Source organism: Myripristis murdjan, chromosome 16 (assembly GCF_902150065.1).
Source record: "Myripristis murdjan chromosome 16, fMyrMur1.1, whole genome shotgun sequence".
In the NCBI taxonomy this organism is placed as follows: domain Eukaryota; kingdom Metazoa; phylum Chordata; class Actinopteri; order Holocentriformes; family Holocentridae; genus Myripristis; species Myripristis murdjan.
The window spans coordinates 17,463,965-17,491,789 of record NC_043995.1 but is presented as its reverse complement, the minus strand read 5'-3'; the positions used below and the strand labels follow the sequence as shown (position 1 = coordinate 17,491,789).

Below are 27,825 nucleotides of genomic sequence, written 5' to 3'. Positions count from 1 at the left end.
ATCTGCGTTGATTTTTTTATGTCACCTACTTAAATTCACATGCCAGCCTGTTGAAAAGCATGGCAAAGAAGGGTAATTGATGCTTTTTTAAAAAGACAATCTGTTGTGAAGCTGCCCCTATCTGTCTTGTGTAACAGGAGGATGTCCTACATATGTCAGTGGTGTGTAAGGGCCCGTTTAAGATGTGGGTCTTCCCCTGACAATATTTAAGAGAGCACCATTGTAGCGAGTGACCTGAACCGCCAATCCTATGCTGATGTCTTCTTTTCTTTTTCCTTTTGAAAAGCAGCAGAATAAGCTGAAACCCTAGTCCATTTGTATTGTCAGGACAAAGAGAGAGCACCGAGGGAGGAGGAGGGGTGCGGGTGGAGGTAGGGGTGCGAGGGGTCAAGGGGGGTGGAGTGGAGTTAGTCAGAGTCCTACCCCTGCTGGGTCGAGTGCTGGGGCTTGGGGCGATGGGGGGGTCATTGTGTCACCGGGTGCGTGGGTCAGGTAGTTTGTTTTCTGAATGGGTGAGGGAAGTTGCATCAGTATGCATTATCCAGCTGGAAGAGGCTCCAGCGGCAGAGCAGCAGGGCGGGGGAGGTTTTGTTGGTGGGGGAGGGAGGGAGGGAGGGAGGGAGGTGACGGGGAAGCCAGCGCACTGCCTCTCTCACGCTCCAACCAGAGTTTAGTCTGCTCAGGCTGCCTCCACTACACCACCGAGAGAGAGAGAGAGAGAAAGAGGGAGAGAGGGCGAGGGAGGGGGGCATAGCATGGCACCGGACATGTTGATACCACAGCGATGACTTACAGCACTTACGGAGTGGATTTTACACTGGATTTTAACTTTTTGCGTTTGATGACGCTTATTTATTTATTAAAGTTTGGGATTTTGTCTGGCACCTAAATGCTGTCGCTGGGCAAAATGCACTCCAGAGCAAAATCCCGGAGTTGTGACAACTACCTGAGTATTAAGGTAGGAGCTACAAAGTAAACATTGAACTTCTCTCCATTGTGGTTTTGTAAGATTGTAAGTGTTTTTGCAGCTGTGCTGTGTTTTTCTTTCTAGCGTGGTCTAACCATGTTACGTTTGTGTGCCAGTGCCTCCATATGTGTGTGCATGTGCTTGCGTGTGTGTGTTGTCAGCTTTTTTTTCTTTCTTTTTTTCTTTCTTTTATCTATATTATGGTAAATGTAAACTTGGCTGCTTGGGAACTCTGAACTCTGTTTTCCAGAGTGATTTGTATGATGTGCCCTGTTGCACAGTTAGAAGATAGATGTTCTTCACTCTACAGCTTTTAGACAGCTGATATTTTGGCATCTTGCTCTATAGCCCAAACAAAGCAGGTAGTTAATCAAATGAACTGCACTAGCATAGAGAGCGCGATGTGTGTGTTAATTTGGTGTTACATTACTCCTTAATAAATTAATATCCTATTCCTTTATATTCATTCACCTTTAAATAATGCACAACTTTATTTTATTGTATTGGTGTGGCATAATGGATGTTACACTTTGCAAACCTTTGAATTGCCATCTGTATTTTGTCTGCTCCTATCGCCCTTTTGCCTGTTGTGCAGTACTCTCTGTCTTCACGTTGAAGGCCACTGGGAGTGTATTTCTTCGTTGCAAATGATTGCCCCGCAGCATGTTCTCCATTCACTGACTGGCAATTACAAATGACCAGGGCCAGTGAAGTACTCTAAGCTCAGCCACAAGATTATATCCTTTTTGTCAAACTGGGTCCCTTTATCAACTTTCCACTTGTTTTGGTATGCACCCATTCTATATTTACCCTGCAGGGATATCAACACACTTTGTACATTTCCATTGTCTTTACTGTCACTTCTCATCACAGCTCTGATTGATTCGAGCTCCATTCACTTTTTTCTGTTGGATATCCCTTTATGCACACACACACACACACACACACACACACACACACACACACACACACACACACACACACACATTCATGAGGTGTGTGTTTGTTTGTGTGTGTGTGTGTGTGTGTGGTATACTGTATGACATCAAACTAACTTTCTATAGGGTCAGCATGGTCTCTTAGTGGACACTCAGGAACAATATCCTGTCACTGTTGTTTACATCCTTAAGAACAAAGTCATTAGCTGAATGGTGATGACAACAATAAAGTCACTCTGTTATCCATTGTGGGAATTGCAAAAAAAAAAAAACCTGATCCAGTCTCTTATGTAGACTATAGGCTGAAAATTAGCAGAAATACTTTACCAAGTTGTCACTGTACTCATGTGAAGAGGATTTAAATGCGATAAAATGAGAAAAAAAATATTGTGACCTCAAATATACATCCACTGATAGAAGTTGGGGGACCAGTTTATTACTTCCAGACCTCCATGATTGTTGACTGTGCTGTCAGGTCTGGTTGTTTGTCACACAGTTGGCGAGGGCTTCTAAGGTTAAAGTTTATCTGCAGAGATACCATTGACAACAGTGTCTTTTTGCATCCTATTATTATACTGTTGTCCACTAAGGTGAGTGCTCTGTGGGGTCTATACACAAACAGAGAGAGAGAGAGAGAGTATCAGTGTTTGTGTGCATCGGCAAGAAAACAACACACTGGCACTGTTTGTTTCCAAAGCCCTGACGAAGACTTACAGAGGTTCAAACACGTTGGCTTTTTTAATGATTAAGCCACTACAATAAAGGCTTTTTAATATTTCATTCCTTGTTGTTACATTTTCTGATATTTGGCATGCCTGGATCGCCTTTTTGTTTGAAGCAGTTTATGTCCATCCACTGAAGTCAGTATATTACAAGTTCTCAAGGAAGGGATGCCATGATGGTGATTTTCCATAGGTTAATCGAGGACCCACAATGTTTTGTCATATTCCGTTTTTCTATTTAGTGCAATCAGCCGTAAGACCTCACAAAAAGTCTAGCCAAAACAAAAAGCAAAAAGTCTCTGCACAACCACCTCACCTATAGTTTTCTCATGAGATAGGAGTCCTGTTGGCACAGATCAAACACAGAATCAAAGGGGTTGGATGGTAAAGCCTCACTAGGCCTTTGTTGGCCTCCTGGCACCTGGCAGCGGGGCAGGTCTGAGCAACCTGTGGCCTTTGTCAGCCTGCTGCCTTTGAGTCTGGTAGCAGGTTGGTTAGTGAGCTGCCTGTATGGGGGCTCCAGGGCTCTCCTATTACACTCCCCTGGTGGCTTCATGCTCCACTGGAGGCCTGGTAGGCAGCTCCTTTTGTGTCCCTGACCCACTAAATGTGTCTGTGACCACCTCTCTCTCCGTCTCTCTCTCTGTCTCTCTCTGTCTTTCTCTGGGATGCCCCCCCTTCTCTCTTTCTCTCTGATTTCATTCTTTTCTTTTTCTACTATACCCTCCAACACATAGTTTACAGGGACATGCTATAATCTTACAGTTACAACGTTGTGTAACGGCTGATTTAACATTTGACCAGGGTACTTTTGATGTCTATAGTGTACTTAACTTTCCCATGAAACACAAAACTACTTTCAAAAGCTATCTAATTCCATCGTTTTTTTTTTTTCATTTAATAATAGGATATTCCAAAATGTATTTCTGTTCTTATATTGTTATGTTCTTTTGGAGTATTTTCTCTTTATAAATCAAATTGCTTTCAGCACAAACTTTGCCACATATTTACTTATTATAGAGTATTATAGAGAATCGAGTCTATCTATAGTTTAGCCCACTTACTATATTTGATCTGTGTACCAGTGGAACAGCTGGTTTACTGACAGCGAGGACAACACTGTCCCACCTGGATCTTGAAGCCATTAATTACCAACCCAGTCCTCCACCTCTAGCCCACACAGCCAGCCGGTTATAAATACCTGGCATCAGAAAGGGTGGGACGTCCCCGTCTGCTGCTCTGATTCTGGATGAGGGTCTGAAGCTAGACATACACAACCACACACTGCATTCCTCTCTGGCTCAGAGCGGATGGGAAGCTCAGCTCTGGTGGCTAAGCTCAGTAGTTCTGCTGAGACATGCAGATATGTCTCCCACTAACCAGGTGACACAACTTTCTGAACTGTTTCAAAAGCCCATAAAGTGGATAAATACTATAGCTTTGGTGACATATTATCTACGCCATGTTGATGCATGAAATATACCCACTACTTTGAATGTAAATTTAATTTTAAAAGCAGTCACTGTTTAGACTAGTGCAGTTTTTGTATTGACACTGTAGGGCTGGACTCCCTTGCTGAGCCAATCCTGTGAAACAGGTTGAATAAGCAGTGGATTTATAGTTGAGCTCTAACAAAAGTCTCTGCTATGTTGATTAATTGTTGTTCAAAACACTGCTTTTGTCATGACCACTGCTCTCTCTCCACCTTGGGAACCTGAGGAGCAACTCGTTGGGCTGTTCTTCACTATGAAGTGAGGGCTTTCCTCCCATTGTTAGCCCTCATCCAATAAAAACCCATGTTATTCTTCTCCTCCCTAGTGCAACAGTGACTAATGCCCAGAGACATTTTTGTCTCACTAAGAGGCTGAGTGCTAATGGAGGTAGGCGTTTTGTTTCAGGGCACCAACACTGTACAGTACACAGCACTTAGAGAGGCGGAGTGCACAATGGACGCCTTGTAGTAGCGATGTGGCATGTGTACCAATGCACTGAACTCTAGTCACTCTCCTCTAATTGATGGTGCTGAACCGCGTAGATCAACAGGACAGATCCTGCAAAGGGTGAAACATGGATTCTGCACTGTCTTGACTAGAATAAAGGCAATGCCTTGATTTGTAGACGTCCATCCTGTTTTATACTTACTCTTTATTGTCATGTAAATTCAAATTTGGCATTGATGTTCAACCTTAAACCTCACAAATCAGAGTTGTGTAGAACTGGGTCCTCAACTGTCACCTTCCTCAATTTAGTTCACTGTTGTCACTGTGCTGGACTTTCCCTGGCAGTGCTGTGTGGTTTTCATTGGAGGCAGATGTCTCTATTCCACTGTTGTGTTCCATTCGGGAAGGACAGACAGCAAGAGAGGGATGTTTGGCCTTGGCTGTGGCTGCAGAAAGGAAGGTCATAGCCCGAACTGTGAACATGACTACCAGACCAGGTCAACCTCATCTAGTACTGTCTGTTGTCCCCACTGTCCCATCTCAGTCACGCACAAGTTGTAACTTTCTCCTATCACGGTGTATGACATGTCATGTATTCCGCTGGGGACATTAGTGTGATGTCCCAGGTCACGTAAGGGTCAAATAATAGTCAGCGCTGACACAGTTGTTATTAGAGGGTAGTGCTCCACCATCCTGGCAAAGGGAGCACAACTGGGGTCCAGTCTGGACTTTCCAGTTCTGCTGTTTGTGTCCGCTGATAGTGACGTCACTCCCTCCAGGTGTTTCCCTTCTCTCTTATGGAAAGACTATCATGGCTAACATTTCCTGTGATGCTCAGACTTCCTGACTGTGTGGCTGTGTGGGTGCATGCATGGTGATGCACGTGCTTATGCAAGCATATGTTTATTATGTAGTCACTCTTATGTGCAATATCACAGCAAGTTGATAAAAGTAAGAACGTGGGAAACGACAATGCTCATATTTTTGCATCATTTTTGTAATTATTCGTGCTCTGTAATTTTTGCATTACCAGTTCTGTTCAGAGACTTTGTTTTTCAGTTGCATATGTTCGCCTCTTATGCTGTATTTTGGGTTAAAAATGGAACACTTGATGAAAAATACCAATATCCATCCTGACTGAGCTCTCTTTCCCTCAGGACTCTGAGTCTTTGGACAACTGTATCCAGAGTACCTTGTCTGCCTTGTACCCCCCCTTCAGTGCCACTGCTGCCACCGTCCTGTGGCAGCTCTTCAGTGTGGTGGAAAGGCAGTACCGAGGAGACGGCCTGCGTTGCCTCATAGACTTTCTCCTTCCTGCTAAGAGGATCCTCCAGATCATCCAGCAAGAAACTTGTGTAAGTGGCTGGGAGACATGGGACCTGAGGTTAAATCAAAGAAGTCAGGATTGCCTCCTGTGGTTTCTTCTTGAATCCTCTTTGGGTTACAATACAGTCAGATATTTGCTAACTGGTAGTAATGTCAGTGATTTCCTGCAGTACTGCTAGAGAATATGTGAAAAAAAGGGCTGCGAAAGGGCAGCTACAGTAGGACAAGATGAGAAGAGAAAATAAACCAAAAGCACCACTAAAACTTGCTTTGCTTTGCCAGGCTGTGTTTATTGTGTCCATTTATTTTGCTAAACACTTCAAATCTAGAATAGTACACATCTTGATAAATATGGCATTGAAGTGATGAGACAAAATGTTTGTAACAAAACACAGAGAATGTGAGAACAGTGCTGATGAGTGTGAATATCTTTGCTGAGTGGGTGGGGGGTGCATCAGACTGAGACAGAGTTGATTATTGTTCAGAAAACAAGCTGAAAACCAGCCATTCTGCTCTGAATAGGGAAACAGAGGAAAGCTGTGGTCTGGTTGAGAGGCTGCCACAGGCTCTTAGGTCCAAACTGAAACTTAATATTTGCTCTCACAAGCTTTGATTGCTATGAGTTAGGGCTCCATGACCACAGTACTGAAACCTTATTCCCCTGTATTCATCTCTGCTGTGATTACACTGTGACGATAGCCATAGAGCAATAGTTTCACCTAAGCCTAGCCCCTGAGAACAGCTAGCTGTGCATAAGAGTCTTTGTATTGCAAGCAATATGAGAGGCTTCAGTGGAAGATCACATTCTCAATGCTTGTGTTCATTTTCATTGGAAGCCAGTAGAAGCAAGGTGAAAAAAGCCAACCCTTGAGCGCTAGCTCTTTGCTCTTACAGTCTGTTTTTTTTTTATAGTGTCACAGCGAAAATTTGTGTTGCGGTTGCTAAGAGGCCAGGCCTGATCAGACAGGTTTTCCTTTCGGTAGAATGGTCGTTGACAGTGATTCATCCAGTGGGTCCCGTGAAAACAACTTGTGTCTCCATTAAAGTTAAACATGTGTTTGAGCATGGTCTTGCAGATGTCAGTTGAAATGATGCACATCATACCACAGCTGAACCCTGACACGCAGAGGATAATGATGCTTTATGGGAGTGGGTATTGACTGTTTGCTCTCTTTTTCTCTCAGGTAAGGTTTCGAGGCTTGCTGTTTTATCATGAGGGTTGGCCCCTGTGTATCCATGAGAAGGTGGTCCTGCAGCTCGCCCCTCTGCACAAAGTGCGACTAAAACAAGGAGACTTCTACTTACAGATAGTTCCTTTAGGCCGCAAGACTGCCAAGCTGGTGATAAAATGTCTGTCGGCCAGCGGGCAAGCTATTGCCGAAATCCCTATTGCAGAGAGCATGTATGGCAGTGTCTTCACCGCTGAGTTCTTGCAGAATGTAACGCGTGACCGGAACCTGCACCCACTACAGAACTGTCTGCTTACCACCGGCACGGCTGTGTACAGGACACCGTGGAAGAACGTGGTGAACCCTCTGTTTGTCAGCAGCACGGCGGACGCCATCATGCAGGCACGCCGCAGCGGAGGTGGCTTCCGTGGCCATCTCAGTGCCTGCAGCACCAGTGGATCCACAGGGACCCTGGACAGCCACCGCAGTTCCAGAGAGTCCTTGCATTCTCAGGGAGCGGACTCCATTTTCTCTGAACCTTCCACCCCGAACAGAATCCATATGGACCCCAACAGTATCAGGGCCTCCCAGGACTCAAACCTTCATCTAACAGAGAGCCATAGCCCCAGAGACGACACTGCTACACCAAGCACTAAGGCAGACAGACTAACTGAGGAAAGTGGGATGGGACGGGGGGGTGGGGATGTCGACGAGAGAGATAGAGGGCCAGGGTCCAAGATGCTGTCCTTTAGTACAGACCTCAGCAATCCGGGCCCTCGCCGCCGCCTCCCCAGGGACTCGGTGGCCTTTGAGAGCAGAAGACTTTTCAGGAAATCTTACATGGAGGCCCTGCAGAACCCAATGAGCCTTGGCTCTAGCTCTGAATCCATCCTGGAGGAGAGCCCGGAGCACGGAGCTGGCCTCAGCCCCAGAGAGAGAACAGTGACACCAGGCAGCAGCCCCGACACCCATACTTCACCGAGAGAACATATATCTCGGAGGCTGGGTACCAGGGGCTGGCTTAGTGGAGATGACTCCCGGCCTAGCACGCCCTTGCTTTACATACAGAGGGGGCTGCGGAGTGCTGAGAGACGGGCAGAAAGGCGTTCCAAATCACTGGAGAGGACTAACAAGGCAGGTCAGGTTAAAGGTCACAGGGAGCGCTCCTCCTCTGGGAGCTCAGTCAGCATCTCCCCCAAGAAGCTTATGAATGGCTATGCCCTTCGCTTTGGGAAGCTGGACCTGGAGACGGCTTTTCCAGGTTCTGAAAGGAGAAGCAGCAAAGAGGAGCCAGGTATGCACTGGTGTACTGTTGCTAAGCCTGTTTACTAAACAAAATGACTGCAGATTAAAAGGTGCACAATCCAAAACTGAGGGTTGATTGAAGAAAGGATTATTTAGACTCAACTGATAAAAAATGTGGCATAACTGTTAAAGTTAAAATTCAGGTTTCTTACTTATTCCATGTTTTTTGTTAATTAAGAGGTTCTTATCATGAGAACATGTAGACACAACCATCAAATTCTCACAAAATCGTTCCTGAGATAACCTCAGTGTCAGTCAAAAAGTTCCTCATTTCAATGCAATTTTACACGGTGCACCTTTGTTTTAGTGCATTACAGGGAAATGCATGTTTTTTTTTTTTTTTTAATGTTCTTGTTGGTCGTTATACATGCAATTTTATCATCAGAGAGCTTTATTTGGCCAGAGCAATTGTGTTTTCATAATATGTTGTCCCAACTGAAACTTTACCAGTATTGACAGGCGTGTCTTTCTCTGACGGTGTTTGAATCATAGCACCCCAAGGCTCATCGTATTGTACATATCAAAAGACACAACCTGAGGGCTGGAAAACCAGGTTTCATTCCAAATAGCGGCCTCTCATCACAGTGTGTAATAATAACTTGCAGCAGAGAATTGGCTAAGATCGTCAATCAGTTGGCTGGTGTTGGCTGATGTTGTCTGAGGCTGCGTTGCTATGAAGAGAGGCTCATAATTGTCAAGTACTTACGCTATCATTGGTGACAGATTGCTTTTTAAAGCCCACGCTGTGTGTTCTTTGGCACGTTCTGGGGACAGGTATGGCCCTACCCTGGAAACATGACTTTAATCCCAAACCAGGCTTACTCATTACCACTGTCAGTCTGTTTTTTGTGTTGGTTTATACATGGGAGTTCAGGAAAGTGGCACTATGAGTACCACCAAGGGAATCATGCTGTTTAACAAAGCACTGCCTCTTCCGTGTATTGAAATGTGAGGTGAACATTAAATGAGTTCACTTAAATATTTTTCCTGTAGCCCCAGGCAATGCCACACTGTTGCAAATCCTTTTTTTAACTAAATGAGAAAGATCATATGAGAATTACCTTAAAGGAATCACCCACTACTCATTCAGCAAAAAATACAGTGGTCACATCACATCACTGTTGCGTTCCTGAGATTACCTCAGTGAGGATTGAGTTTCAGCTGGTGTAAAGCAGATTTCCCACAATGACAATTCAAAGGCAACAAAGGATCCTGTAACCCATGTAAACCAACCAGAGGGACCCCAGCATCCCACAGTGAAATGGTCTTCCAGTGTTATTGGGGCTGGGGGCTGCACTGGTCCCAGATGGGTTGCCTCATTTACAAAAGTTTTCTTTGTGAACCAATCAGCCACTGGGGATCCATGGAAAAGGCTTTCAAACTCTGCCTGTGTGTATTCAGGGTCCATTCACTCCAGAAACAGGAGACCTAACTTGCACTGACTCACACTATTCTGAAAAACAATCCTCAAGAAGGACTGGCTTGCCAAACACTGCACCGTCGAAACAGTTCCTCTGTGATTTATGTGGCATGTGTTTGCATTTCCGTAAATTAATCAAAACCACAACAACCTGTTCTGATTTGGCCTGGCTTTGTTGGCTTAAAATGGTGTCAAACATAGCATTACACTTTCACACAGCACAATGCACAGGGGGCTTTGCTCCACATTTGTCACATCCTCTGAAAACAAAGCAATTTAGGAAACATGGAGCAAACACAAGCGTGGCTCCACAGTCACACAGGAAATGCACCGACTATTTGAAGACAATAGGAGTTGAGCTGGGAGGTTTGGTTTTACTGTCACAGAACAGAGCAGACAATACAAGAGGCCAGACAACACCAAAAGGTGACCACCAGACAGATCCGTGTAGAACACAGTGTCCCTGTGTACTGAGGTCCACTGTCACCATTATGCAGAGCGGAGTTGGGTGAACAATTGCCTGTCTGGCTTTTATGTTCACGTTTAAACCCGTTCATGCTTCTCATGTTATTTCAGTTTAGTGCTTCCCATGTTGTTTTAGTATTTGTTAGTATTTGTTGTTAAAAACAAAAAAAGAGTGGAGGACCTTTATCATCAGCATATGGCAGTCATCGCATTTAATAGTTTCAGTGCTATTGTAAATTATGTTCATGTTTATTTCTTGTTTGTTTGTACACTCATAATACATTTCAGTTCAGTACATTCAGTCATTGCTCTGATTACGTAGACCAATAGACTGATAGTCTGATAGATAGGTTGCTGTGTTAGTTAGTTGCTGCGTTACCTCTGCTGTGCCACAGTCAAGTGTGCAAAAAGAGATAAAGAGATTCTCAGTGTGGGAACTGGCAGGCCGATGGGCTGCCTCAGGGTTAGGATCAAGTCTGTAAACAGTGGTACCACTTGGGAATGTCAGGAGCAGCATTCCTGTAAACAGAGCCTTGAGGGCTAGAGTGCTGAAGAGGAGGAGACACATGGGAGGTACGAAAGGCTAATAACGCCAGAGCATGAACCTGTGAGTCAGACTGAGCATACACCTGGTCTCCATCATGAGTCAGTGTGAAGTCACAGCTCTGGAGCACGCCTATCTTACCACTAATGATCACTGGTGTCATGAGGTGTTACTACTGGGTAAGAAAACAATGAGGTGAAAGGAAGATTCTAAATTTTATTGACCACTGTACTGTATTTATGTACAACAGCTGGCTAGGTAAACGCCACTTATCAACCAGATTTGTGTATTTATGATTACTTCTACAGGACAACATGATGTTAGCATCAGCAGTGAGTCCAGGCGGCACAGGCCCGGGGGAGAAGAGGCTCACTCTCCCAAAGCTTCCAACGGGATGGTTGTCAGGCCGGCCTCAACATCAAGCCCTTCACATGACTGTAACCCACACCTTCCCAAACTGGTGTCAGAGGTTAATCAGGAGCTTCTGGCATCGGGTGCCGTGGTCCTGCCCGGTAGGTGATGAGTGATTCAGACGCACCTGTTATTAGTAGTTTCCACTCTACATGTTTGCAAATGTTCTCCTGTTGCACACATTTGATCCCACCAAGTCATCTAATATCTTCATTTCTTCCTTGTATCATGAGAACATGCTTCATGTTTCAGATGTACCCTGATATGATTTTTTTTTTATCAGATTTTTAGGGACGCTTTGGTCCTTTACAGTGAAGAACTATCAAACAAAAACTGATCATATTGTTTTACTCCTGTAAAAGGTTATTTTGAATTGTCTGTTTATTTATTTATTTATTTTACTTTTGAGCTGCTACCCCTTGTCACATTTTAAAATGAAATTCTGAATCTTGGTGTGTTTTTCCTCGTTGAATGAAAGTTAATAATAATAATAGTAGTAAAAGGTTTTTATTGCCTATTGGCAATTAAACCCTCAGTTTATACTACTTAGATTTCTAATATCTCTAGATTATAGTATACCAGATGTTCCCCACCGCAGGACATGTTCAGTAGGCCTGACAGACGATAAGATAATGGTGCTTTTTACCTCTGTCTTTGACCCCAAACATGTCTTCCACTCCTCTGTTGTTGAGTTTTTAAGATATTAATTGTTTAATTTTTTTGTTTATACTGTGGTTTGTGTTTGGTTGGCATTTTCTTCCAATGTTGTCTGCATGATGCTAGCATTTTCTACAGCATATTTGGTTATTTTCTCAGTTTTTACCAACCAGAATGCACCAGAAAAAAATCTCCTTTTCATATGCCCCCATGAATCACCTACAGTGGCCCATAGGGAACAGTTGCCACAGTGAGGCATGAGCATTTGATCAATCAATAAAAAAAGTGTCAGTGTCAGCAACATTTTAGGAGCTCTCAAGGTCAGTTTTGCCCCAAGAGCCCATTATTTTCTGAGCTCAGCAGAATGTGATAGTAGACGTGCATGTGTGAGTCAGAGTGTTGACCCCCTGCCGGCCTTCTCTCTTCCAGGAAACAGAGATCGCAGTGGGAGGGTAGTGCTGCAGGTGTGTACCAGGGCTCAGGTGTGGGCAGGTGAGAGCTGCACGGTCAGTGACCTCACCTGTTTACTGGGCTACTACTATTCCACTCTGCGGTAAGTCCCCCATACTCAGGGTTTTCTGTGTTACGAATAACCCCAGTAACTTATACACCTGCCCCTATTTCCTAAAGTAATCCGCCTCTATCCAGTTTTTAAACATTCTACAATTTTGTAGTGTTGGTTAACACAGCAGATGGTAACAGACTGTCAGGACTTCTATACAGGGCATTGCCTGTTTGATAATGGAAAAAAAAGTGTCCACTTTCACATGTTGTTTTTAGTTCACTTTATTCATGTTTATAGCACTGATTTGGCTCTTTTGTTATAAATATTTGCCCAAATAGCATAAAAATGATGTTGAACTTTGATTAAGGTCTTATTTTTTATGTCATTTTGCTGCGAAATTGACCCAGGATATGGTGCAATATTATACATTGTATTGCATGCAATTGTGCATCATGTACAGTGTAGTAATTATATCACTTTGGTTTTAGGAGAGAGAGGCGAGATCAAGGTCTGACTGTTCTAATAGACAGCAGGAGGCAGCAGCCTGTCCCAGCTCTGTTGTCATCTCTGTCTGAACTGCAGGTAAGCCCACAATGGAAAATATGTAATTACCTTCCAACACACCCAAGGAGGTTACAGGCTGTGCTGAATCTCTGTTTTCTTTTAACCTATAAACCAGTGTCTTCTCTCACTGTTATTACAGCATGGCAACACATTTCCTATTGTTCTCCCTCTCATTCTCTGACAGTTTGGATTTTTTTAAGGCGGCACACCTTAAATTTCTAGTGACTAGAGCTCCATGACATTTTTGTGAGAAAGGCTGGCCTCGGGGCTTGTGTAGAGAGACCTGTGCTTACTTGTCTGTTTCTAACCACACACTGGGAGCGGGTTGGCTGCAGCCTTCTTGCAAGAGACATATCATCATGCTAGGATGATGAGTTACTTACTGATGTAAGAATGATAATTCTGTAAACCACAACACATACGCTGTAAGTGACTTTAAATACATGGTTCACATTGTTTAGCTGTATATGCCGAAAATTTTGTCTTTTCATCATAAGTGAGTACAAAAATGGCATGCACATTTCTTTTTTTTCCCCCTCAGGCATTAGTACCAAATGCACTTTACTTGATCCTGTTCCTGGTGGACAAGGAGGCAGCTGCCAAGCCTGAGAGAGACATCAGTGTACAGGTAATTAAACACTGCATTCTTTTGGTAAAATAAAATGTGCTTGAAATGACAATCTCAGCCTCTGCAATGTTCATGGAGTGTGTGTTGAACTGTCCAGAAAGAAGAGTGCAGAACGCAGGCGACTATCATAAAGTCTCCAATGTGCTATTAGTCTTGCAGCCAGAATTCAGTGTGTAAAAACCACATATGGAAAAAATATGTCCACTAAATAAGTAATCAGAATATGGAATAACGTAACAACAAAACACTGGACAATATATTGATATTATATCAATATCATGATGTGACACTAGATATCGTCTTGGATTTTGACATTGAATATTGTGATGTAGCATAAGTTTTGTCCTAGTTTTAAAGGCTGCATTACTGTAAAGTGATGCAATTTTCTTAACAGACTGCTCTAGCTGTTCTATTATTTGCCTTATAATAGTTATTATTATAAGAATTAGTGATGATTATTTATCAAAAATCTGGCTGTGTAAATGTTTTGTAAAAGCACCAGTAGTCATCCCCCTCAGTGTCATCACAATATCGATATTTAGGTATTTGGTCCAAAAATAGTGTGATATTTGATTTTGTTCATATCGCCCCGCCTTAATGGAAGCCTTCGATTCTGTCAGGTTTTGGTGTTTGGAAGTCACTGTATTTGAGCTTTGTCTGCATGAGGCCACATAAGGTCTGTTTGGCGGAGAATTAAACTGCTTATTAAAATAAGTTTAGGCTCAATCTGTCAGAGAGAATAGCCAACAGCTATTATCCCTTAAATTCCTTTATAAATCCTAATGACACATGCACACATTAAGTGAAGTGTTATTTACCTTGACGAAACTTGCTGTTGCTGAAGCTTGTCAGGACTTATACATCTTCTGCACATTCATTACAAATGATTTATAATGGCTCTGATTTTATAAGTGTTTTATATCTGTGTGTCTAGTGGATACTTATTTTTATGGCATCGGAAATGTGTGTGTATTCATGGCCATGATGACAGAAATTGGGGTCGAGCAGGAAGTGGCCTCTGGGTAGTTGATGTTTCTGTAGCCGTGAAGCAGGAAATGAGGTACCCTGAGACCTGAGTGTGTGGTTGTGTTTGTCCTGCCGCAGACCGAGACGCTGTCGTCTCTGAAGGCCCTGCAGAAGCACATCGACCCCAGCCAGCTCACACGGGACCTGGAGGGAACCTTCCACTATGAACACAGTCACTGGATCCACTTCAGACAGGTAGGAGGTGGCTGGAGTGTAACCAGCTTTTTAGGCTAACTGAAAGGAGGGGGATCTTTAACAATTCTCGTATGTGTCTTCTTCACAGCAACAAAAATAGAAAATTGTGCTAATTTTTATGTTGCTGATAAAATATTTTAAAAAAAAATTTTCCTTTGTGACAGGCAAAGTCATTTTTCATTTGAGGCAAGGGAAGGGGTGGGCCCTAGACCCTGGACCCCAGCATTGAGAACCAATCAGGGCAGCTCTCTCTGTTTAGTGCAGAACGGATACAAGTGACTTTTATTCCCAGCGTGACGACTGAAAGGCAGTCGACTAAGTTCCTGTCGCTTTGTTCCCAAACGGCCTTTAGCTGGAAGAGGGGCACATGAGAATAACGGACTAAAATATTTATAAATTCTTTTTTTTTTTTTCACTTGAAAAAAAAACTGTTTGTTTGACTCAAGATGCTTATAAATCATTTATTCTTCCATGGTTCACTTATAGTATATTGTTGATGCTTTGACAACAGATATCAGCTCGAGTCTCACCCTGCCTCTCTCGCTTTCTCTCTCTCTCTCACACACAGAAAATTGAACCGTTTGCCAGCAGCTGTAGCACAGCCATCTCCTCCCTTCAGGAGTCTATCAGCTCACTGAACAACAGTGGCAACCTGGAGACTTCCAAGGTCAGACCCGCCCCCCAGCACCCAGTCTGGCCCTCTGATTTATGTGTCTCTGCTGACACACAATAGCTCACCGCTGGCCTCTTTCCTCTGGCTGCATATCTTAACTTCACCAGAGTAAACAGCTCGGGAGTTTGTTTTATGGCTAACTTCCACTTCCATGATCTCTGTCCTTTCAAAACAACATTCTCCCCAGAGTTAAATAAATAAATAAATAAATACACAAACAAAATGTCACCTCTCCCTTATATGATTTTGCTCCCTTTCAAGCCCTTCATTCATTAAAATCCACTATGTTTAATTTAGGAAGTGTCTGAGGTGATGGAACAGCAAAAGCATCTCATGAAGTGTGTACTAGATGACACCCAGCTAAACAGACTGCGCCTAGAGGGAGGCACCGTCCTGGCCCGCATCAGGAAGGAGGAGGCCTGTGAGAACGAGAACTACAGGTATGGCAGTGGTGGGATTTGTGAGGATGAGTGGTAATGATGAAGGCCACTGTGCATTTACAGTTAGAGCCCCCAGACCTTGGAACGCCCTGCCTGAGTAGATAAAGCGTGTAGAGTCAGTGCCTCATTTTCAGTCACTCCTGAAAACCCACTTGTACTAACCTGATCTGATTCTTATTTTTATTTGTTGTATTGATTTATATATTTTTTTCTCATTTCCTCCATTATTTTACTCTATTTTATGTATGCACAGCACTTTCTAACTCTGAAAAGTGTTACATAAATAAAGTTAATGGTAGTATTTATGATAATGAAAAATGTGTTATTCATCATTTGTGTGGCGTTTTTCTCTGTTTGTTATCTTTGTTACTTCAGGGATGCTATAGACATGGTGAATGCACTGTACAACCAGGTCGATGAGGAGGTCCATAAGCTTGTGATCTTATCTAACAAGTCTCAGAAGCAGTTAGAGAGCCTGTTGGAAGTGCGCAGGTTCGAGGAGCAAACACAGCAGGTGGGCTGAAACAACAAAAATAATATGCAGCAAATATATACAGTATGTGTATCTCTATATCATTAATACAAACCAGAATGTCTGCTTTTACTTTTGGTCACATTGTAGTTATGGTTTGATCTTGGTCTCTTTCCAGATCAAGCTGTGGTTCAGTGTTGAGGGAGAGAAGCATCTGACACCTCTGGACTCGCTCACTTTCTCTGTAGCCACAATAAAAGAAATGAGGCAGAGCTTGGACCGGTTTCTGGAGGAGTCAGTGGTAAATGCCATGACACAAATAGTGAACATGACACCACTTTATTGTTATAATATATTTCTATGACCTCATTTAAAAATAAAAGATTTAATCTAATAATAAAGAAGTCTTAATTATGAGATTAGAGTCAGCAAATTGATGAGTCTTGTCCTGATCCTGACAGCACCAGCAGAGACACGGCCTGCAGCTGGTTAAAGAGTCTCCAGAGTCCCTCCCCAGCTCTGTCCTCCTCGACTTCAAGCAGCATCTGGGCTCCATCTTAAGCAGGGTGGAGAGGAGGAAGGCCCAGTTGGACATCCTCACCAACCTGTATGAGTTCTATGACTCAGTAAGTATTGAGTATTAACATATCCATCCTGTTACAAGTGGTTTTAGGATTTAATAGGAGGAAAAATAAGGACGTGCGAAAATCGCTCCAAAATCGACATATCCCCCTCACTAAATTGGCCATATCTCAAAAAGTATCCATCCGAGCAAAAATTTTACAATATGCCTATTGGATAAATAAGGAACAACTGGTGAATTTTTCTGAATTTTTTGAGACCCAAGTGCGTGGGATGTCCTGAAAATTTGGGTAAACTGGGTAAAAGGCCCGGACCCTATGTGATGCTGTCATACAATATAGAAAAAGGTTTTTTTCGTAAATTTGAAGCTACCTAAGCGGAACTTTAAGGGAAAATAAGAGTTCAGGGTGACAGTATAAGTAAAAGTATTACAGAATGCTATCATGAAAAAGAAGTTTCTCAGCAGGTCGATTCTTTTGTCATCTGCGACTTAGATCTGTTTGTATTTTAATCATAGTTCATATACTTGGTTTCGAACCCATGATTCTATTGCCTCTGTAGGCCAACCAGTGGATGGAGCACTGCCAGGACTACTTCCGCCAGCTGAGTCTGGAGAGCAGCGCTGCCAGCCTTTCACCTGCTGTGGTGCAGATCCTGAAGGATTACCACACAGAGGCATCCAAGTTCTCCATGACCAACTTCAGCCCCCTCAATGAGATGGTGCTCTCCCTGGACAGCCCCTGTCAGCTGCAGCAGTGGAAAACGCAGTGGCACAAATGTCAGCAGACCAAGCAGCAGCTGGAGGAGACTTTGGCTGAAGCCATGGCTGCAGGCCCTAACCCCGCAGCTGTCGATACAGCAATCTCTTTAGAGGCTGTGGAAAGACAGACCGCTGCCACAGAACAGCGTGGAGCTAATGGATGTCTCCAGTTGCCCGACCTGCCCGGTTACTCCACGAGGGCAGTCACACCCCTGGATTATGAGGATACCAAGCCTCATTCCGCCGGGCCTTTTACCCAGAGCCCTTCTAGTTCAATCTCCTCCTCCTCGCACTTCCCTTTCCCTCCAGACTGTGACATCAAACTGAGACAGAGTCCGTCCACGTTTGATGACACGGACAGTGACTGCACCATCGACTCGTCCATCTCCTGCCACTCTGAGCCTGTCTACTCCGGGGCTGCCCGCCATCGCAAGCAGCCACTAAAGAAGATCATGAAGAAGACCATGAGTTACGAGCTGACCCCGAGGGACAGTGGCCACTCAGATGCCAGTCACCTCCATGGCTATACAGGTGTGTACATCAAGGGTCTGGAGGTGGCCAATAACGTGTCTGCAGAGAAGAAGCTGCAGAGACCGGATGTGATGAGCCCTGCATTAGGACGCAGCCGCAGCATGTCCACTCCCACCAGGACACACAGCAGACTCACTGAGGGAGACAGCAAGAAACAGAGCAGGTGAGAGAGTAGATCACCCCAAACTAATCTGAAACTGATACTTATGTGAAATTACATAACATGAAGAAAAATGAAGATGAAGGATATATGTAGGGATGCACTAACGCAGGAAGCAATGTCGTTACCACGCTAAAATGGAGTATTGTATTGGAGATTTCAACATGTCAGAAATTTAAGCAAATTGTCTTGATTTTCTCCTTTTTGGCACACAGAACCCTGTGTTTCTAAATGGCTGAACAAAGAAGAATTTTATATTAATGATTTCGCCCAGTGGCCCAAACTAATAGCGCAAGCCTGCATAGTTCAGTTAATGTCATGGATCTGATCGGTAATGCATTATCAGTGAATACTGAAAGGTGCACTGTGCAAAATTACCAAGAGTCAATTAAAGTGAGGACCCTTCAGACTTGACTAAAAAGAGCATGAAATAAGCACATAACTTATCAGAGAACTGCTCCATTGATGGGAACTATATAGATAATAGAAATTACATGCTTTGCGTTCCGTATAGCTTTGGTCCTGCTTGGCTGTAATAAAAAATACCAAACTATACATAGAACTGTGATAATTTGTGAGGCAGTAGTTTTGTGGTGTTTAGCATCATTTCTTGTAAGTGCCCCACTCTCTCAGTCTTTGAGGTCTAACTTGCAATTAGAGTTTGTCCTTGCTGATCAATATCTATTTTTGGCATGATTTTCCACATTGTTTCCTTTATCCTATCAAATAATTTAGCAGTTTTGTTTACCAGTGGACCTGCAATTCTGAACTCAGCGATATGCCACACGTTGCTAGCACATGCAGCTAATTGACATTTGGCTCAATAAGTCTTGCCTGTGTGGCTGCGTATAAAATTGCCTTTGTAATTGCAGTGTGGACAGTTCAAAGCCCCTCTTTTAGTGTTTGTTATTTTACGCATCCTTTTACTACATAATATAGCCATATGACATTCTAAGTATTATTTTACAGCGTATATAATGGTCATCACATTACTTAAAATATTATAGCATGCCCCCGATAAAACACATGACATTCATGCTCTCCCTGGTGACCTTACGATGTCTTTTTGCTCCACAGTAAAGTGCAGCACATCATGGACGAGATGATTTCCACAGAGAGGGAGTATGTGCGGTCTCTCAGCTACATCATAGAGCACTATTTCCCAGAGATGGAGCGCCTGGATTTGCCCCAGGACCTGCGTGGGAAGCGCAGCATCATTTTCGGGAATGTGGAGAAGCTGTGCGACTTCCACGGCCAGTACTTCCTGAAAGAGCTGGAGTCTTGTGCTCACTCCCCGCTGTCCATCAGTAGCTGTTTTCTCAGACACGTGAGTCCAGATGCCCAGACACTCACTCTGCCCTGAGGCTGCATGCTGACAGCCAAAGTACAGCACTCAAGCCCAATTACTCTCCTCTCCAGTGACTGTTGTTCTCAAAACAACTGTGAAATCAGAACCCAGTGCGATGGCTTCACTGTCATTGCTCTAATATCCTGCTATGACATTTTCCTTTGGGTCCCACTATTCTTTGCCTGATGCTGTAGTTAAACTGCATATAGCTGGTGAGGGAACCAGGAAAATTACATTTATTATCTCAATGGGAGCTGAATCATTCACAGTGTTTGGCAGAGCATGCTGTTTTTACTGTAGTCAGTGTTGTAACTTGTTATTCTTGTGTGCAGGAGGATCAGTTTGGAATGTATGCTCTGTACAGCAAGAATAAGCCGCAGTCAGACGCTCTGCTCACCAGCCATGGGAACGGATTCTTTAAGGTGCGTCTGAAAACGGCCGGCAATGCTTTACACCCAGAATAACTCTGTCCCAGGGTCATCAACTCATAGCAGTAAACAATCAAACAGAGTACAGTTTACCTACAGTCACTGTTGGCTGTAACGCATTACAAAGGAACAATGTTAGAGTACTCAGATTATTTTTGTGGTGAGGAATTAAGGAATTTGTTTTTTCAATTCAGTTACTTTAGTTACTTTTCAGATAAGCAAGCTGTAACTTCACTTTATTATTTATCATGATAAAAATAAAATCCCTGATTGTGTCTCTTCACGTAGGCTGTGTAGGCTTACTGCAGCCTCTGCCTGTTTTTAGCTCAGCAGGTAAACAGTAATGACAGAGATAGAGACAGGCTTAGCATCATGGACGTATTCCCACTATTTTGGACTTGTGTTTCTGCCTGTCATTCCTGTTATTACCCTGCAAAGATAGTTACAGGCTGTAGATGGCTACACAATACACTGACTACAGTATTATGACAAATGCAGTAAGAATAACCAGCTTGCTTACAGCATTGCAAAAGGGTTCATTTTTAGTAATGCTAAAGTACTCTAGATAAAGCTACAACTTCAGTTACTTTTTAATAAGAGTAATGTGGTGTAACAAGTTACTTTGAAAGGCAACATTCCCTGGCATGGTCTACAGTATGCATGACTAGTCACATTTTTGACCGTTGCATGAGTAGCTGCAGAAAATTATAATTTTCTGAATATTGTTGATTTATCGAATAATGATAATTGCACCACAAGAATCCTGACTGATCCTCCTCTCACTGTGTCTTTGTCCCCCAGAACAAGCAGCTGGAGCTGGGCGACAAGATGGACCTGGCCTCCTACTTGCTGAAGCCAATCCAGAGGATGAGTAAATACGCTCTGCTGCTCAAAGACCTGATCAAGGAGTGCAGCCATTCTCAGGAGCAGGAGCTCAGTGACCTCCGCACTGCTGAGGAGATGGTCAAGTTTCAGCTTCGCCATGGCAACGACCTACTGGCTATGGATGCCATCCGGGGCTGTGATGTAAGTAGTGAAGCATGGACTCGGACTGTGCCAAAGGGCTGTGTTAAGTAATATAAATGTCAGCATAAAAAGCTGATTATCATATAAGACTGTCATGATGTGGGCTTGCAGTAGTGAAAAGGCAATCAACGTCTCTATTTTTATGTTTTACTACACTGAGGTCATCTTGTCATGCATTCAGTATATTAAGGTCAGGATCCTACCAAGAATTGTATTGTTCTCTCTGACGCATGTGAATGGCCTTGTTTCCTCTGTAGGTGAACCTGAAAGAACAGGGTCAGCTCCGCTGTCAGGATGAGTTCATTGTCTGGTGCGGACGGAGGAAATACCTCCGCCATGTATTCTTGTTTGAAGACCTCATCCTCTTCAGCAAGACCAAAAAGATAGAGGGAGGATATGACATCTACATCTACAAACAGTCCTTCAAGGTAAGAACTTGATGATATCATAGGGTTTTTTTGTTAAATAATATCTATGCTCCTATTATAGCTTCTCCAACTGAAGTGAATGCAATGTTTACTGTCTCATTTTCTCTTTAGACAGCAGAGATTGGAATGACTGAGAATGTCGGTGACAGCGGCCTGCGTTTTGAGATCTGGTTCCGTCGGAGAAAGTCCCAGGACACGTTCATACTCCAGGCCAGCTCTGCAGAGGTCAAGGCTGTGTGGACGGCAATCATTGGCAAGATCCTCTGGAGGCAGGCACTCAGAAACAGGGGTAAGCCTCTGAGTCCCTGTTAGCTGTCAAAACACACATTCAGATCCATTTTTAACCAACTCAGACATACGTTTTGTCTATTAAAACTCCAGAGTTGCGCATGCAGGAGATGGTGTCCATGGGGATCGGAAGCAAGCCTTTCATGGACATCAAGCCCAGTGATGCAGCTATCAGTGACAGAGCCATTGATTATATCATGAAGGGGACAGGTGAGCTTCCTCTCCCTTTTTCTGGCTCTATTTCTATTATTCTTTCTTTTCTATCTTTTCTTAATTTCTTTCCAAGTAGGAAAACACCTATAGTACACACACATATACACACACGCGCCTCTTTAATAGAGTGCATGCTTGAGTGAACAGAGCAAAAGATGACATTTCAGTGTCCTAGGCACTGACATTTATTTTGTTTCCCTCTGGGAGTGTGCAGGCATGCTCATGAGACTGGTCTTCTTCATGATGTCATCTTCCGTCATATTTATGTAAATCTGTTTCATTTAGTTGGCATTCCACATGGTGAAGGTAAGACATTGTCTAGGCTTGTCTCACTCACAGATGTTTTCATGCAAACAACATTTTGAAGGTCCTGTTAAGTCAGTACACTGGATGTAATCACAGCCGCACTAATTTTTGAAGTGGCATTCCAACCTCAGTAAACTAATTTGCAAATTGCATTACCTCTGTTTTAAGAAGAACCAGGAAACTTATGAAAAAAGTAAAAATAAAAAGATTTGTGCCATAATAACTACTGCCAACAGTAGATTCTTATCTCCGCCCCACACACAAACCATTCACGTAATCTCCACTTACACTCAGTGATTTCTTTTTCTCCCCTGACAGAGTCAAGGACCAGGGCGTCCATTGCCGTTTCTTCATTTGACTACTCCACTTCGTTCAAGAGGCCTCATTCCACCATCTCCAACAGCAGCACCTCCTCCTCCAGCAGTCAGTCCTCCTCCTCCCTGCTGGGCTCACTCAACCTGCACCTGTACTCCTCGCCTGCCCACCCTCACCCGTACCCACTGGGCAGCGTCCCTTCCTTTAGCCAGTGGCCCTACGACTGCATTGAGGAAGATGAGCTGGAGCAGGACACAGGGAGCCAGCCTTCGATGAGTGAGTGACTTTTCAGTGCTGCACGACCTTTTTGGCTCACAGCTACTTAAAACAAAGCCACACAGACTCAAGACCCCCGTCACAGGCTTCATATACAGAGTAAAATTAAATAAAACAGCTAGGAAACTGTATAATGTACTGCAAACACTTGAAAGCAAGAAATAGACACAATATTATGCAGAGGAAAAATGCAGCTACATCACACTGATTAATTCACTGCTTTTAATGGTGCAAACAAGACAAATGTTTTGAAACCACTGTGTCTTCGTCAGTCAGCATCGATGTTGACTCCACGCTCCACTTCCCCTTTTTTCTTCTGTAAGTTTGCTGTCCTCAAAATGAAAAGCACCTGATTCAGCTGTAGTTTGCTAGTAGATCTGGAAGAGAATCTTGTTTCAGACACAAAATATGCTTGGTAAGGCAGGTATTAAGTTGTAGCATTTCAAGTTCCCACAGACAATAGTCCAACCATAGAACAGTTTTCCTTTTTAGGTTGGTTTAGTTGATTATCAAGAGGCTCAGTGGAGGAAAACTGTTCAGTTTTAATCTCCTCCCACCCCCCACACCAAAATGTTTTTTGCAACATGACCCCCAGGTTGCAAACTACATCTGTGGCACATATCAGATCCTGACAAGCTTGTTGACCATCAGCCTCATTTCCTTGAATTTCACTCAGCTCTATAGGAAGTTACTGGACCTCCTGTACTGTGACTACGTGTCTTTCTGTGTATAGATGAGGAACAGACAGGCAGGGCGGAAGGAGAAGTAGTTCCTGTCCTAGACAATTGCTAGACAAGTTTATTATTTATCTTTTTTAGCACCATATAAACATCTACTGTCATCAAATGTAAACATTAAATTTACTGGTTAAAGAAAACATCTGGTATTGATATTTGTATGTGTTGCTCAAATTCTCAAAAGAAATGTTAACACTGATCCTGTTCTGTGTTGTGCAGTTACCGAGAGCTCTGAGACGTCCTCCCAGTGTACGTCCAGTGACAGTGTAACAGGGCTGAGTACCCTCACCATACCCGGGCACTCCAGCACAGTCATGGACTCTTACAACAACAACGACCCCCCCTCCTTCCTGTGCTCCTCCACGCCCCCCTCCTCCATCACGTCTCCTGCGATGTTCCAGAAGGACGAGGACCTCCAGCCCCAGGGCACCAAGTTCATCACAGCAGTGAGTGTTTGATTATCCTCCTGCAGAAAGTGACCAAAAAAGATGATGGGCCACTTGTGTTGAGCTTTTGTATAACATTCTTGTAAAGGAGCCTCAGTGATCAGTGTTCATGTAATCTTTCAAACAAGTGATGGCTTCAGATCTTACTGTCTAAAGCAGGGATAGGCAACTATGTGCCATGGAGTGTGAAAAATATGCAGGTTTTCCTCCTAACCAAACACCATGCCGGGCAGTTTGAGGTCATATCCACACTAAGATGGGTAAATCAGCAAACGCCATTTTGGAATTCCATTCACTTTCTACTACACTAGCATTTAAAAAAAAAGGCTTGCTATCCACGCTGAAACGCCCCACGACAATGAAATTCCTCTCTCAAGTGTGTGTAAGCCTACACAACATCCACTCTAAATCACATGACAATCTCGTGTCAGTGTTTTCAAAAAGCACCGGATTGGCTTTTTCAAATTTAAAGACATTCTATGCAGTTTCAAAGGAGAGGGCCCACTATTTTATAATGAGGTGGAATGCCAATTAATTCTCAAAGAACATAACTTATAAATGCCTCATCAGTTTAACATAACTCTTCTACCCCAGCATAACCAAAAAAATAAGGGTATTTTACACCATTTTTTTTGTTTGTGTTTATATTTGATGTAGAAAAATTGGATTCAAGAGACAAGTAAGTGTCTAGAGCTCAGACGATGAACCTGAGGGGTTTTATCCTTCCCCAGTCCTTTTCTTTACATTAATAAACAACATTTGAAACTGCATAGTCTGTCAGGCAGGTTTTTGTGGGTGGAAGATGCCGGCTTAGTGTGGACAGAAGGTGAAAAAAATGGAGAAAAACTAATCAGTGAGAATCTGCAGACTCTTGTCCCTCCATGGCACATAAAGTATTGTTCTGAACAAGTTTTGGGAAGTGTTTTCATTCATAATAAAAAAAACAGTAGAAGCTGGGAACTCACACTCAAATCAAGTGTATATCCTTCTTTGAAAAAAAACATGAGGGTGGTTATTTGTCTGATTTCAATTATTAATTGAAATCAGCTGGTGTTGTCTCTTGTTGGACTGATAGTAGACTCTTGGGTTTGATGCCACATGCCACATCTGACTTTGCCCGCAGTGAAGAGCAACACAGCCGCTTCAGTTTCTCTCACCACCTTCTCGCTGTTGTGTTTTTGCCAGAGCAGGACCTCTCATATAGCAGTCGGCCTCTCTACAGTGGTCTGACTCAGAGCTGAGGGCTTTTTAGCTCAGTAAGTAATTGGTCTCACCAGAGTGGACATCTGTGTTGCTCCCTTCGCAGCCTCATTAACAACTGTGAGGAACTATCCGTGGCCTGACTACTAATCTGTGTGAAAATGTGCTTTTTGTGCCGGTGGCTCTGTGTGCCTGTGCTGTGCTGCGCTGCATGGCCGTGTCCTGACGGGGTGAAAGGGCTGTCCCGCTCCTGAGTGGTTTGTTTTGTCAAGCTTCTGGGTGCTCTCCTTCACATTTCCCTGCTGGGTGTTCCCCTTTTATGTTCCTCTGTGTGTCTCTTTGACATGAAGGGTGAATTTGTGTTGGCAATACCACATATTCATTATGGCTTTTGGTGTTAATGAACCCGTATTTGTTGACTGGTGAATGCTAATTGGTTTAAGAAGAATGCATTTTTTTTATTTTATATTACACAACAAATGGAAAACAAATAGAAAAAGTCTCACAACAAGGCAGATAACCCGGCATAAGCACAACTAATACAGTGATGAAACACAGAAACATACAGAGGAAAGAGCAGCAGACTGTGGGACGTGGAGAGTTGGGTTATGGGATGGAGAGTCGGTCTGAAGTTACAGTTAAGGAAGTTTAAGGCTTGTGGGAAAAATGAACTCTCAGTGCTGCCATCTGTTCAAGCAGCTAGATGGCAGCAAAACATCTAAGGCAGTTTTGTTACCCTCCTAAAACATACCTTCATGAAACTTGCAGATTACAGATAATAATAATAGAAAAAAACTTAACTTATTATCTGGAGCGCTTATCAAAGCAGCCACAACATGCAACAAGACAACCAAAAACCGAAGCCTATTAATTAAAATATAGCAAAATAACAAAAACACAAAAGAAATATTAGTAAATAAAAGTAATAATTAAACAAATAATTAATTACAGTAAATTAAATAAAAATAAATAAATAAATAAATAAATAAAAAACTGAAGCCAGATCAAGAATGTGAACTTTACTGCAAGTTGGACTGAAAATGAATTAAAAGAAAAAAAAAAAACAAAAAAAAACATACTGGCTAAAGAATAAAACAGCAATGAATATGAATATTAAAACTGCTCAGAATTAAGATTTTATTCAGCATATTTAATAATGGGGAGAAACTGTGAAAAGTCTGTTAGAAAATCCAAGACTGGTTTGAGGGATGCTTCAGCAATTTGAAGCTTACAAGAAAACACCTAAAAATAATGTGCCAGTGTTTCATCTTACCTTGAGATAAAATCATTTTAGGTTGGTTTCCATTTTTATTTCAGTTTCAGTTGAGTTTTAGGTGATATTCAGTGTGGCTTTGGTAGTTTTAATTTAGCCTCAGTTGTGGTTTTAGTATTTTTGGAAGGTGCAGCTCCTTTTTACACACAACATGACAGAAGCTCTGAACAGAACAGGTACACTGTGTAATCCAAGCAGTTAATCATTAATTTATTTAAAAAAAAAATTTTAAATGTGTGTATATTAATTTTTCATTATATTCTTAACTAATTTACCTCAGCTTCAAAATTTGCATCACAATATTCATTTTTTTAACAAAACCAAAGGTGACAACCGAATCATGGCTCAGTTTTATTTTTTTTTTTTTTTTTGCATTGTTTCTCTTTTTTATTTATATTTCAGTTGATGACAATGTTTTTTAGCACCTGGATGGCACCAGAAAAAAATGGTGTTGTTCTAACACATTTTTCCGACACACTCAAAAGCCACATTTTTCTCACCTCTTGAGTTTACATGGGTGGGTTATTTAGGGTAACTTGACGTTTTAAGAGTTGAAATGTAAATGTACACTTAAGTTTTGTGTTTCTTGCATGTTGACCCAAGAACAAAACATTTTGAGTGTATATTGTTGAGAAATTAATTCCTAAAACTCCTTTTCTTGTTTCTTTCTCTCCAGCTCTGACGTCGTCAAGCTGAACACTTCTCGATGCCACGGCGGTTCTTTAATTCAGGACAAGAGATGAAAACGAGAGAGGACGTGAAGAGGCGAGTCCAGTGGTCGCGGATTCACCTTTGGAGCACTAAGACTCTCACCATTGTATGGCGTTTCATTTATGATCCTACAAAGTGGAAATGAGTGGATGCGTTATATAAAAACACTGTTGTAATGGTACGTCAATGGTCTGTACATTTGTTTTAATGAACTAGGTATGAATCAGTGTTTATATTGTAGATGAGCTTTTTATTATCTATTTTCCAACAAAACAAACAATTGGAAAGGCCACAGCAGACAGACAAATCCAGATAAACTGCCAGATATTGTGCATAAAGCAATGTTGTTCTGTCGTTTTCTTTTGTTGATGTCATTCGTGCGTGTATGGCAAGCCTGTACAGAGCATTAAAATGTTTAAAACATACAGAA

The 27,825-nt window shown here is 42.7% G+C and overlaps 1 protein-coding gene and 1 long non-coding RNA gene across 2 annotated transcripts; one reads left to right on the top strand and one right to left on the bottom strand.

The window, feature by feature from the left end:
- The first annotated feature begins 769 nt into the window (after positions 1-769).
- On the top strand, positions 770-27,825 carry plekhg4b (pleckstrin homology domain containing, family G (with RhoGef domain) member 4B). The gene is made up of 23 exons (XM_030071822.1): positions 770-958; positions 5,725-5,922; positions 7,078-8,356; positions 11,105-11,308; positions 12,294-12,417; positions 12,858-12,951; positions 13,475-13,561; positions 14,666-14,782; positions 15,351-15,449; positions 15,753-15,895; positions 16,271-16,409; positions 16,546-16,668; positions 16,829-16,993; positions 17,511-18,403; positions 19,478-19,727; positions 20,081-20,170; positions 20,978-21,202; positions 21,460-21,630; positions 21,742-21,919; positions 22,012-22,128; positions 22,756-23,028; positions 23,985-24,211; positions 27,361-27,825. Exons 1-23 carry the CDS (start codon positions 890-892, stop codon positions 27,364-27,366), a joined length of 5,271 nt encoding a protein of 1,756 aa, XP_029927682.1. The 5' UTR covers positions 770-889; the 3' UTR covers positions 27,367-27,825.
- LOC115373440 (uncharacterized) lies at positions 23,296-25,664 on the bottom strand. Its single transcript, XR_003929541.1, has 3 exons — positions 25,177-25,664; positions 23,989-24,231; positions 23,296-23,405 (listed from the first exon to the last, which is right to left on the bottom strand). It is a non-coding gene; the product is annotated as an uncharacterized LOC115373440 (long non-coding RNA).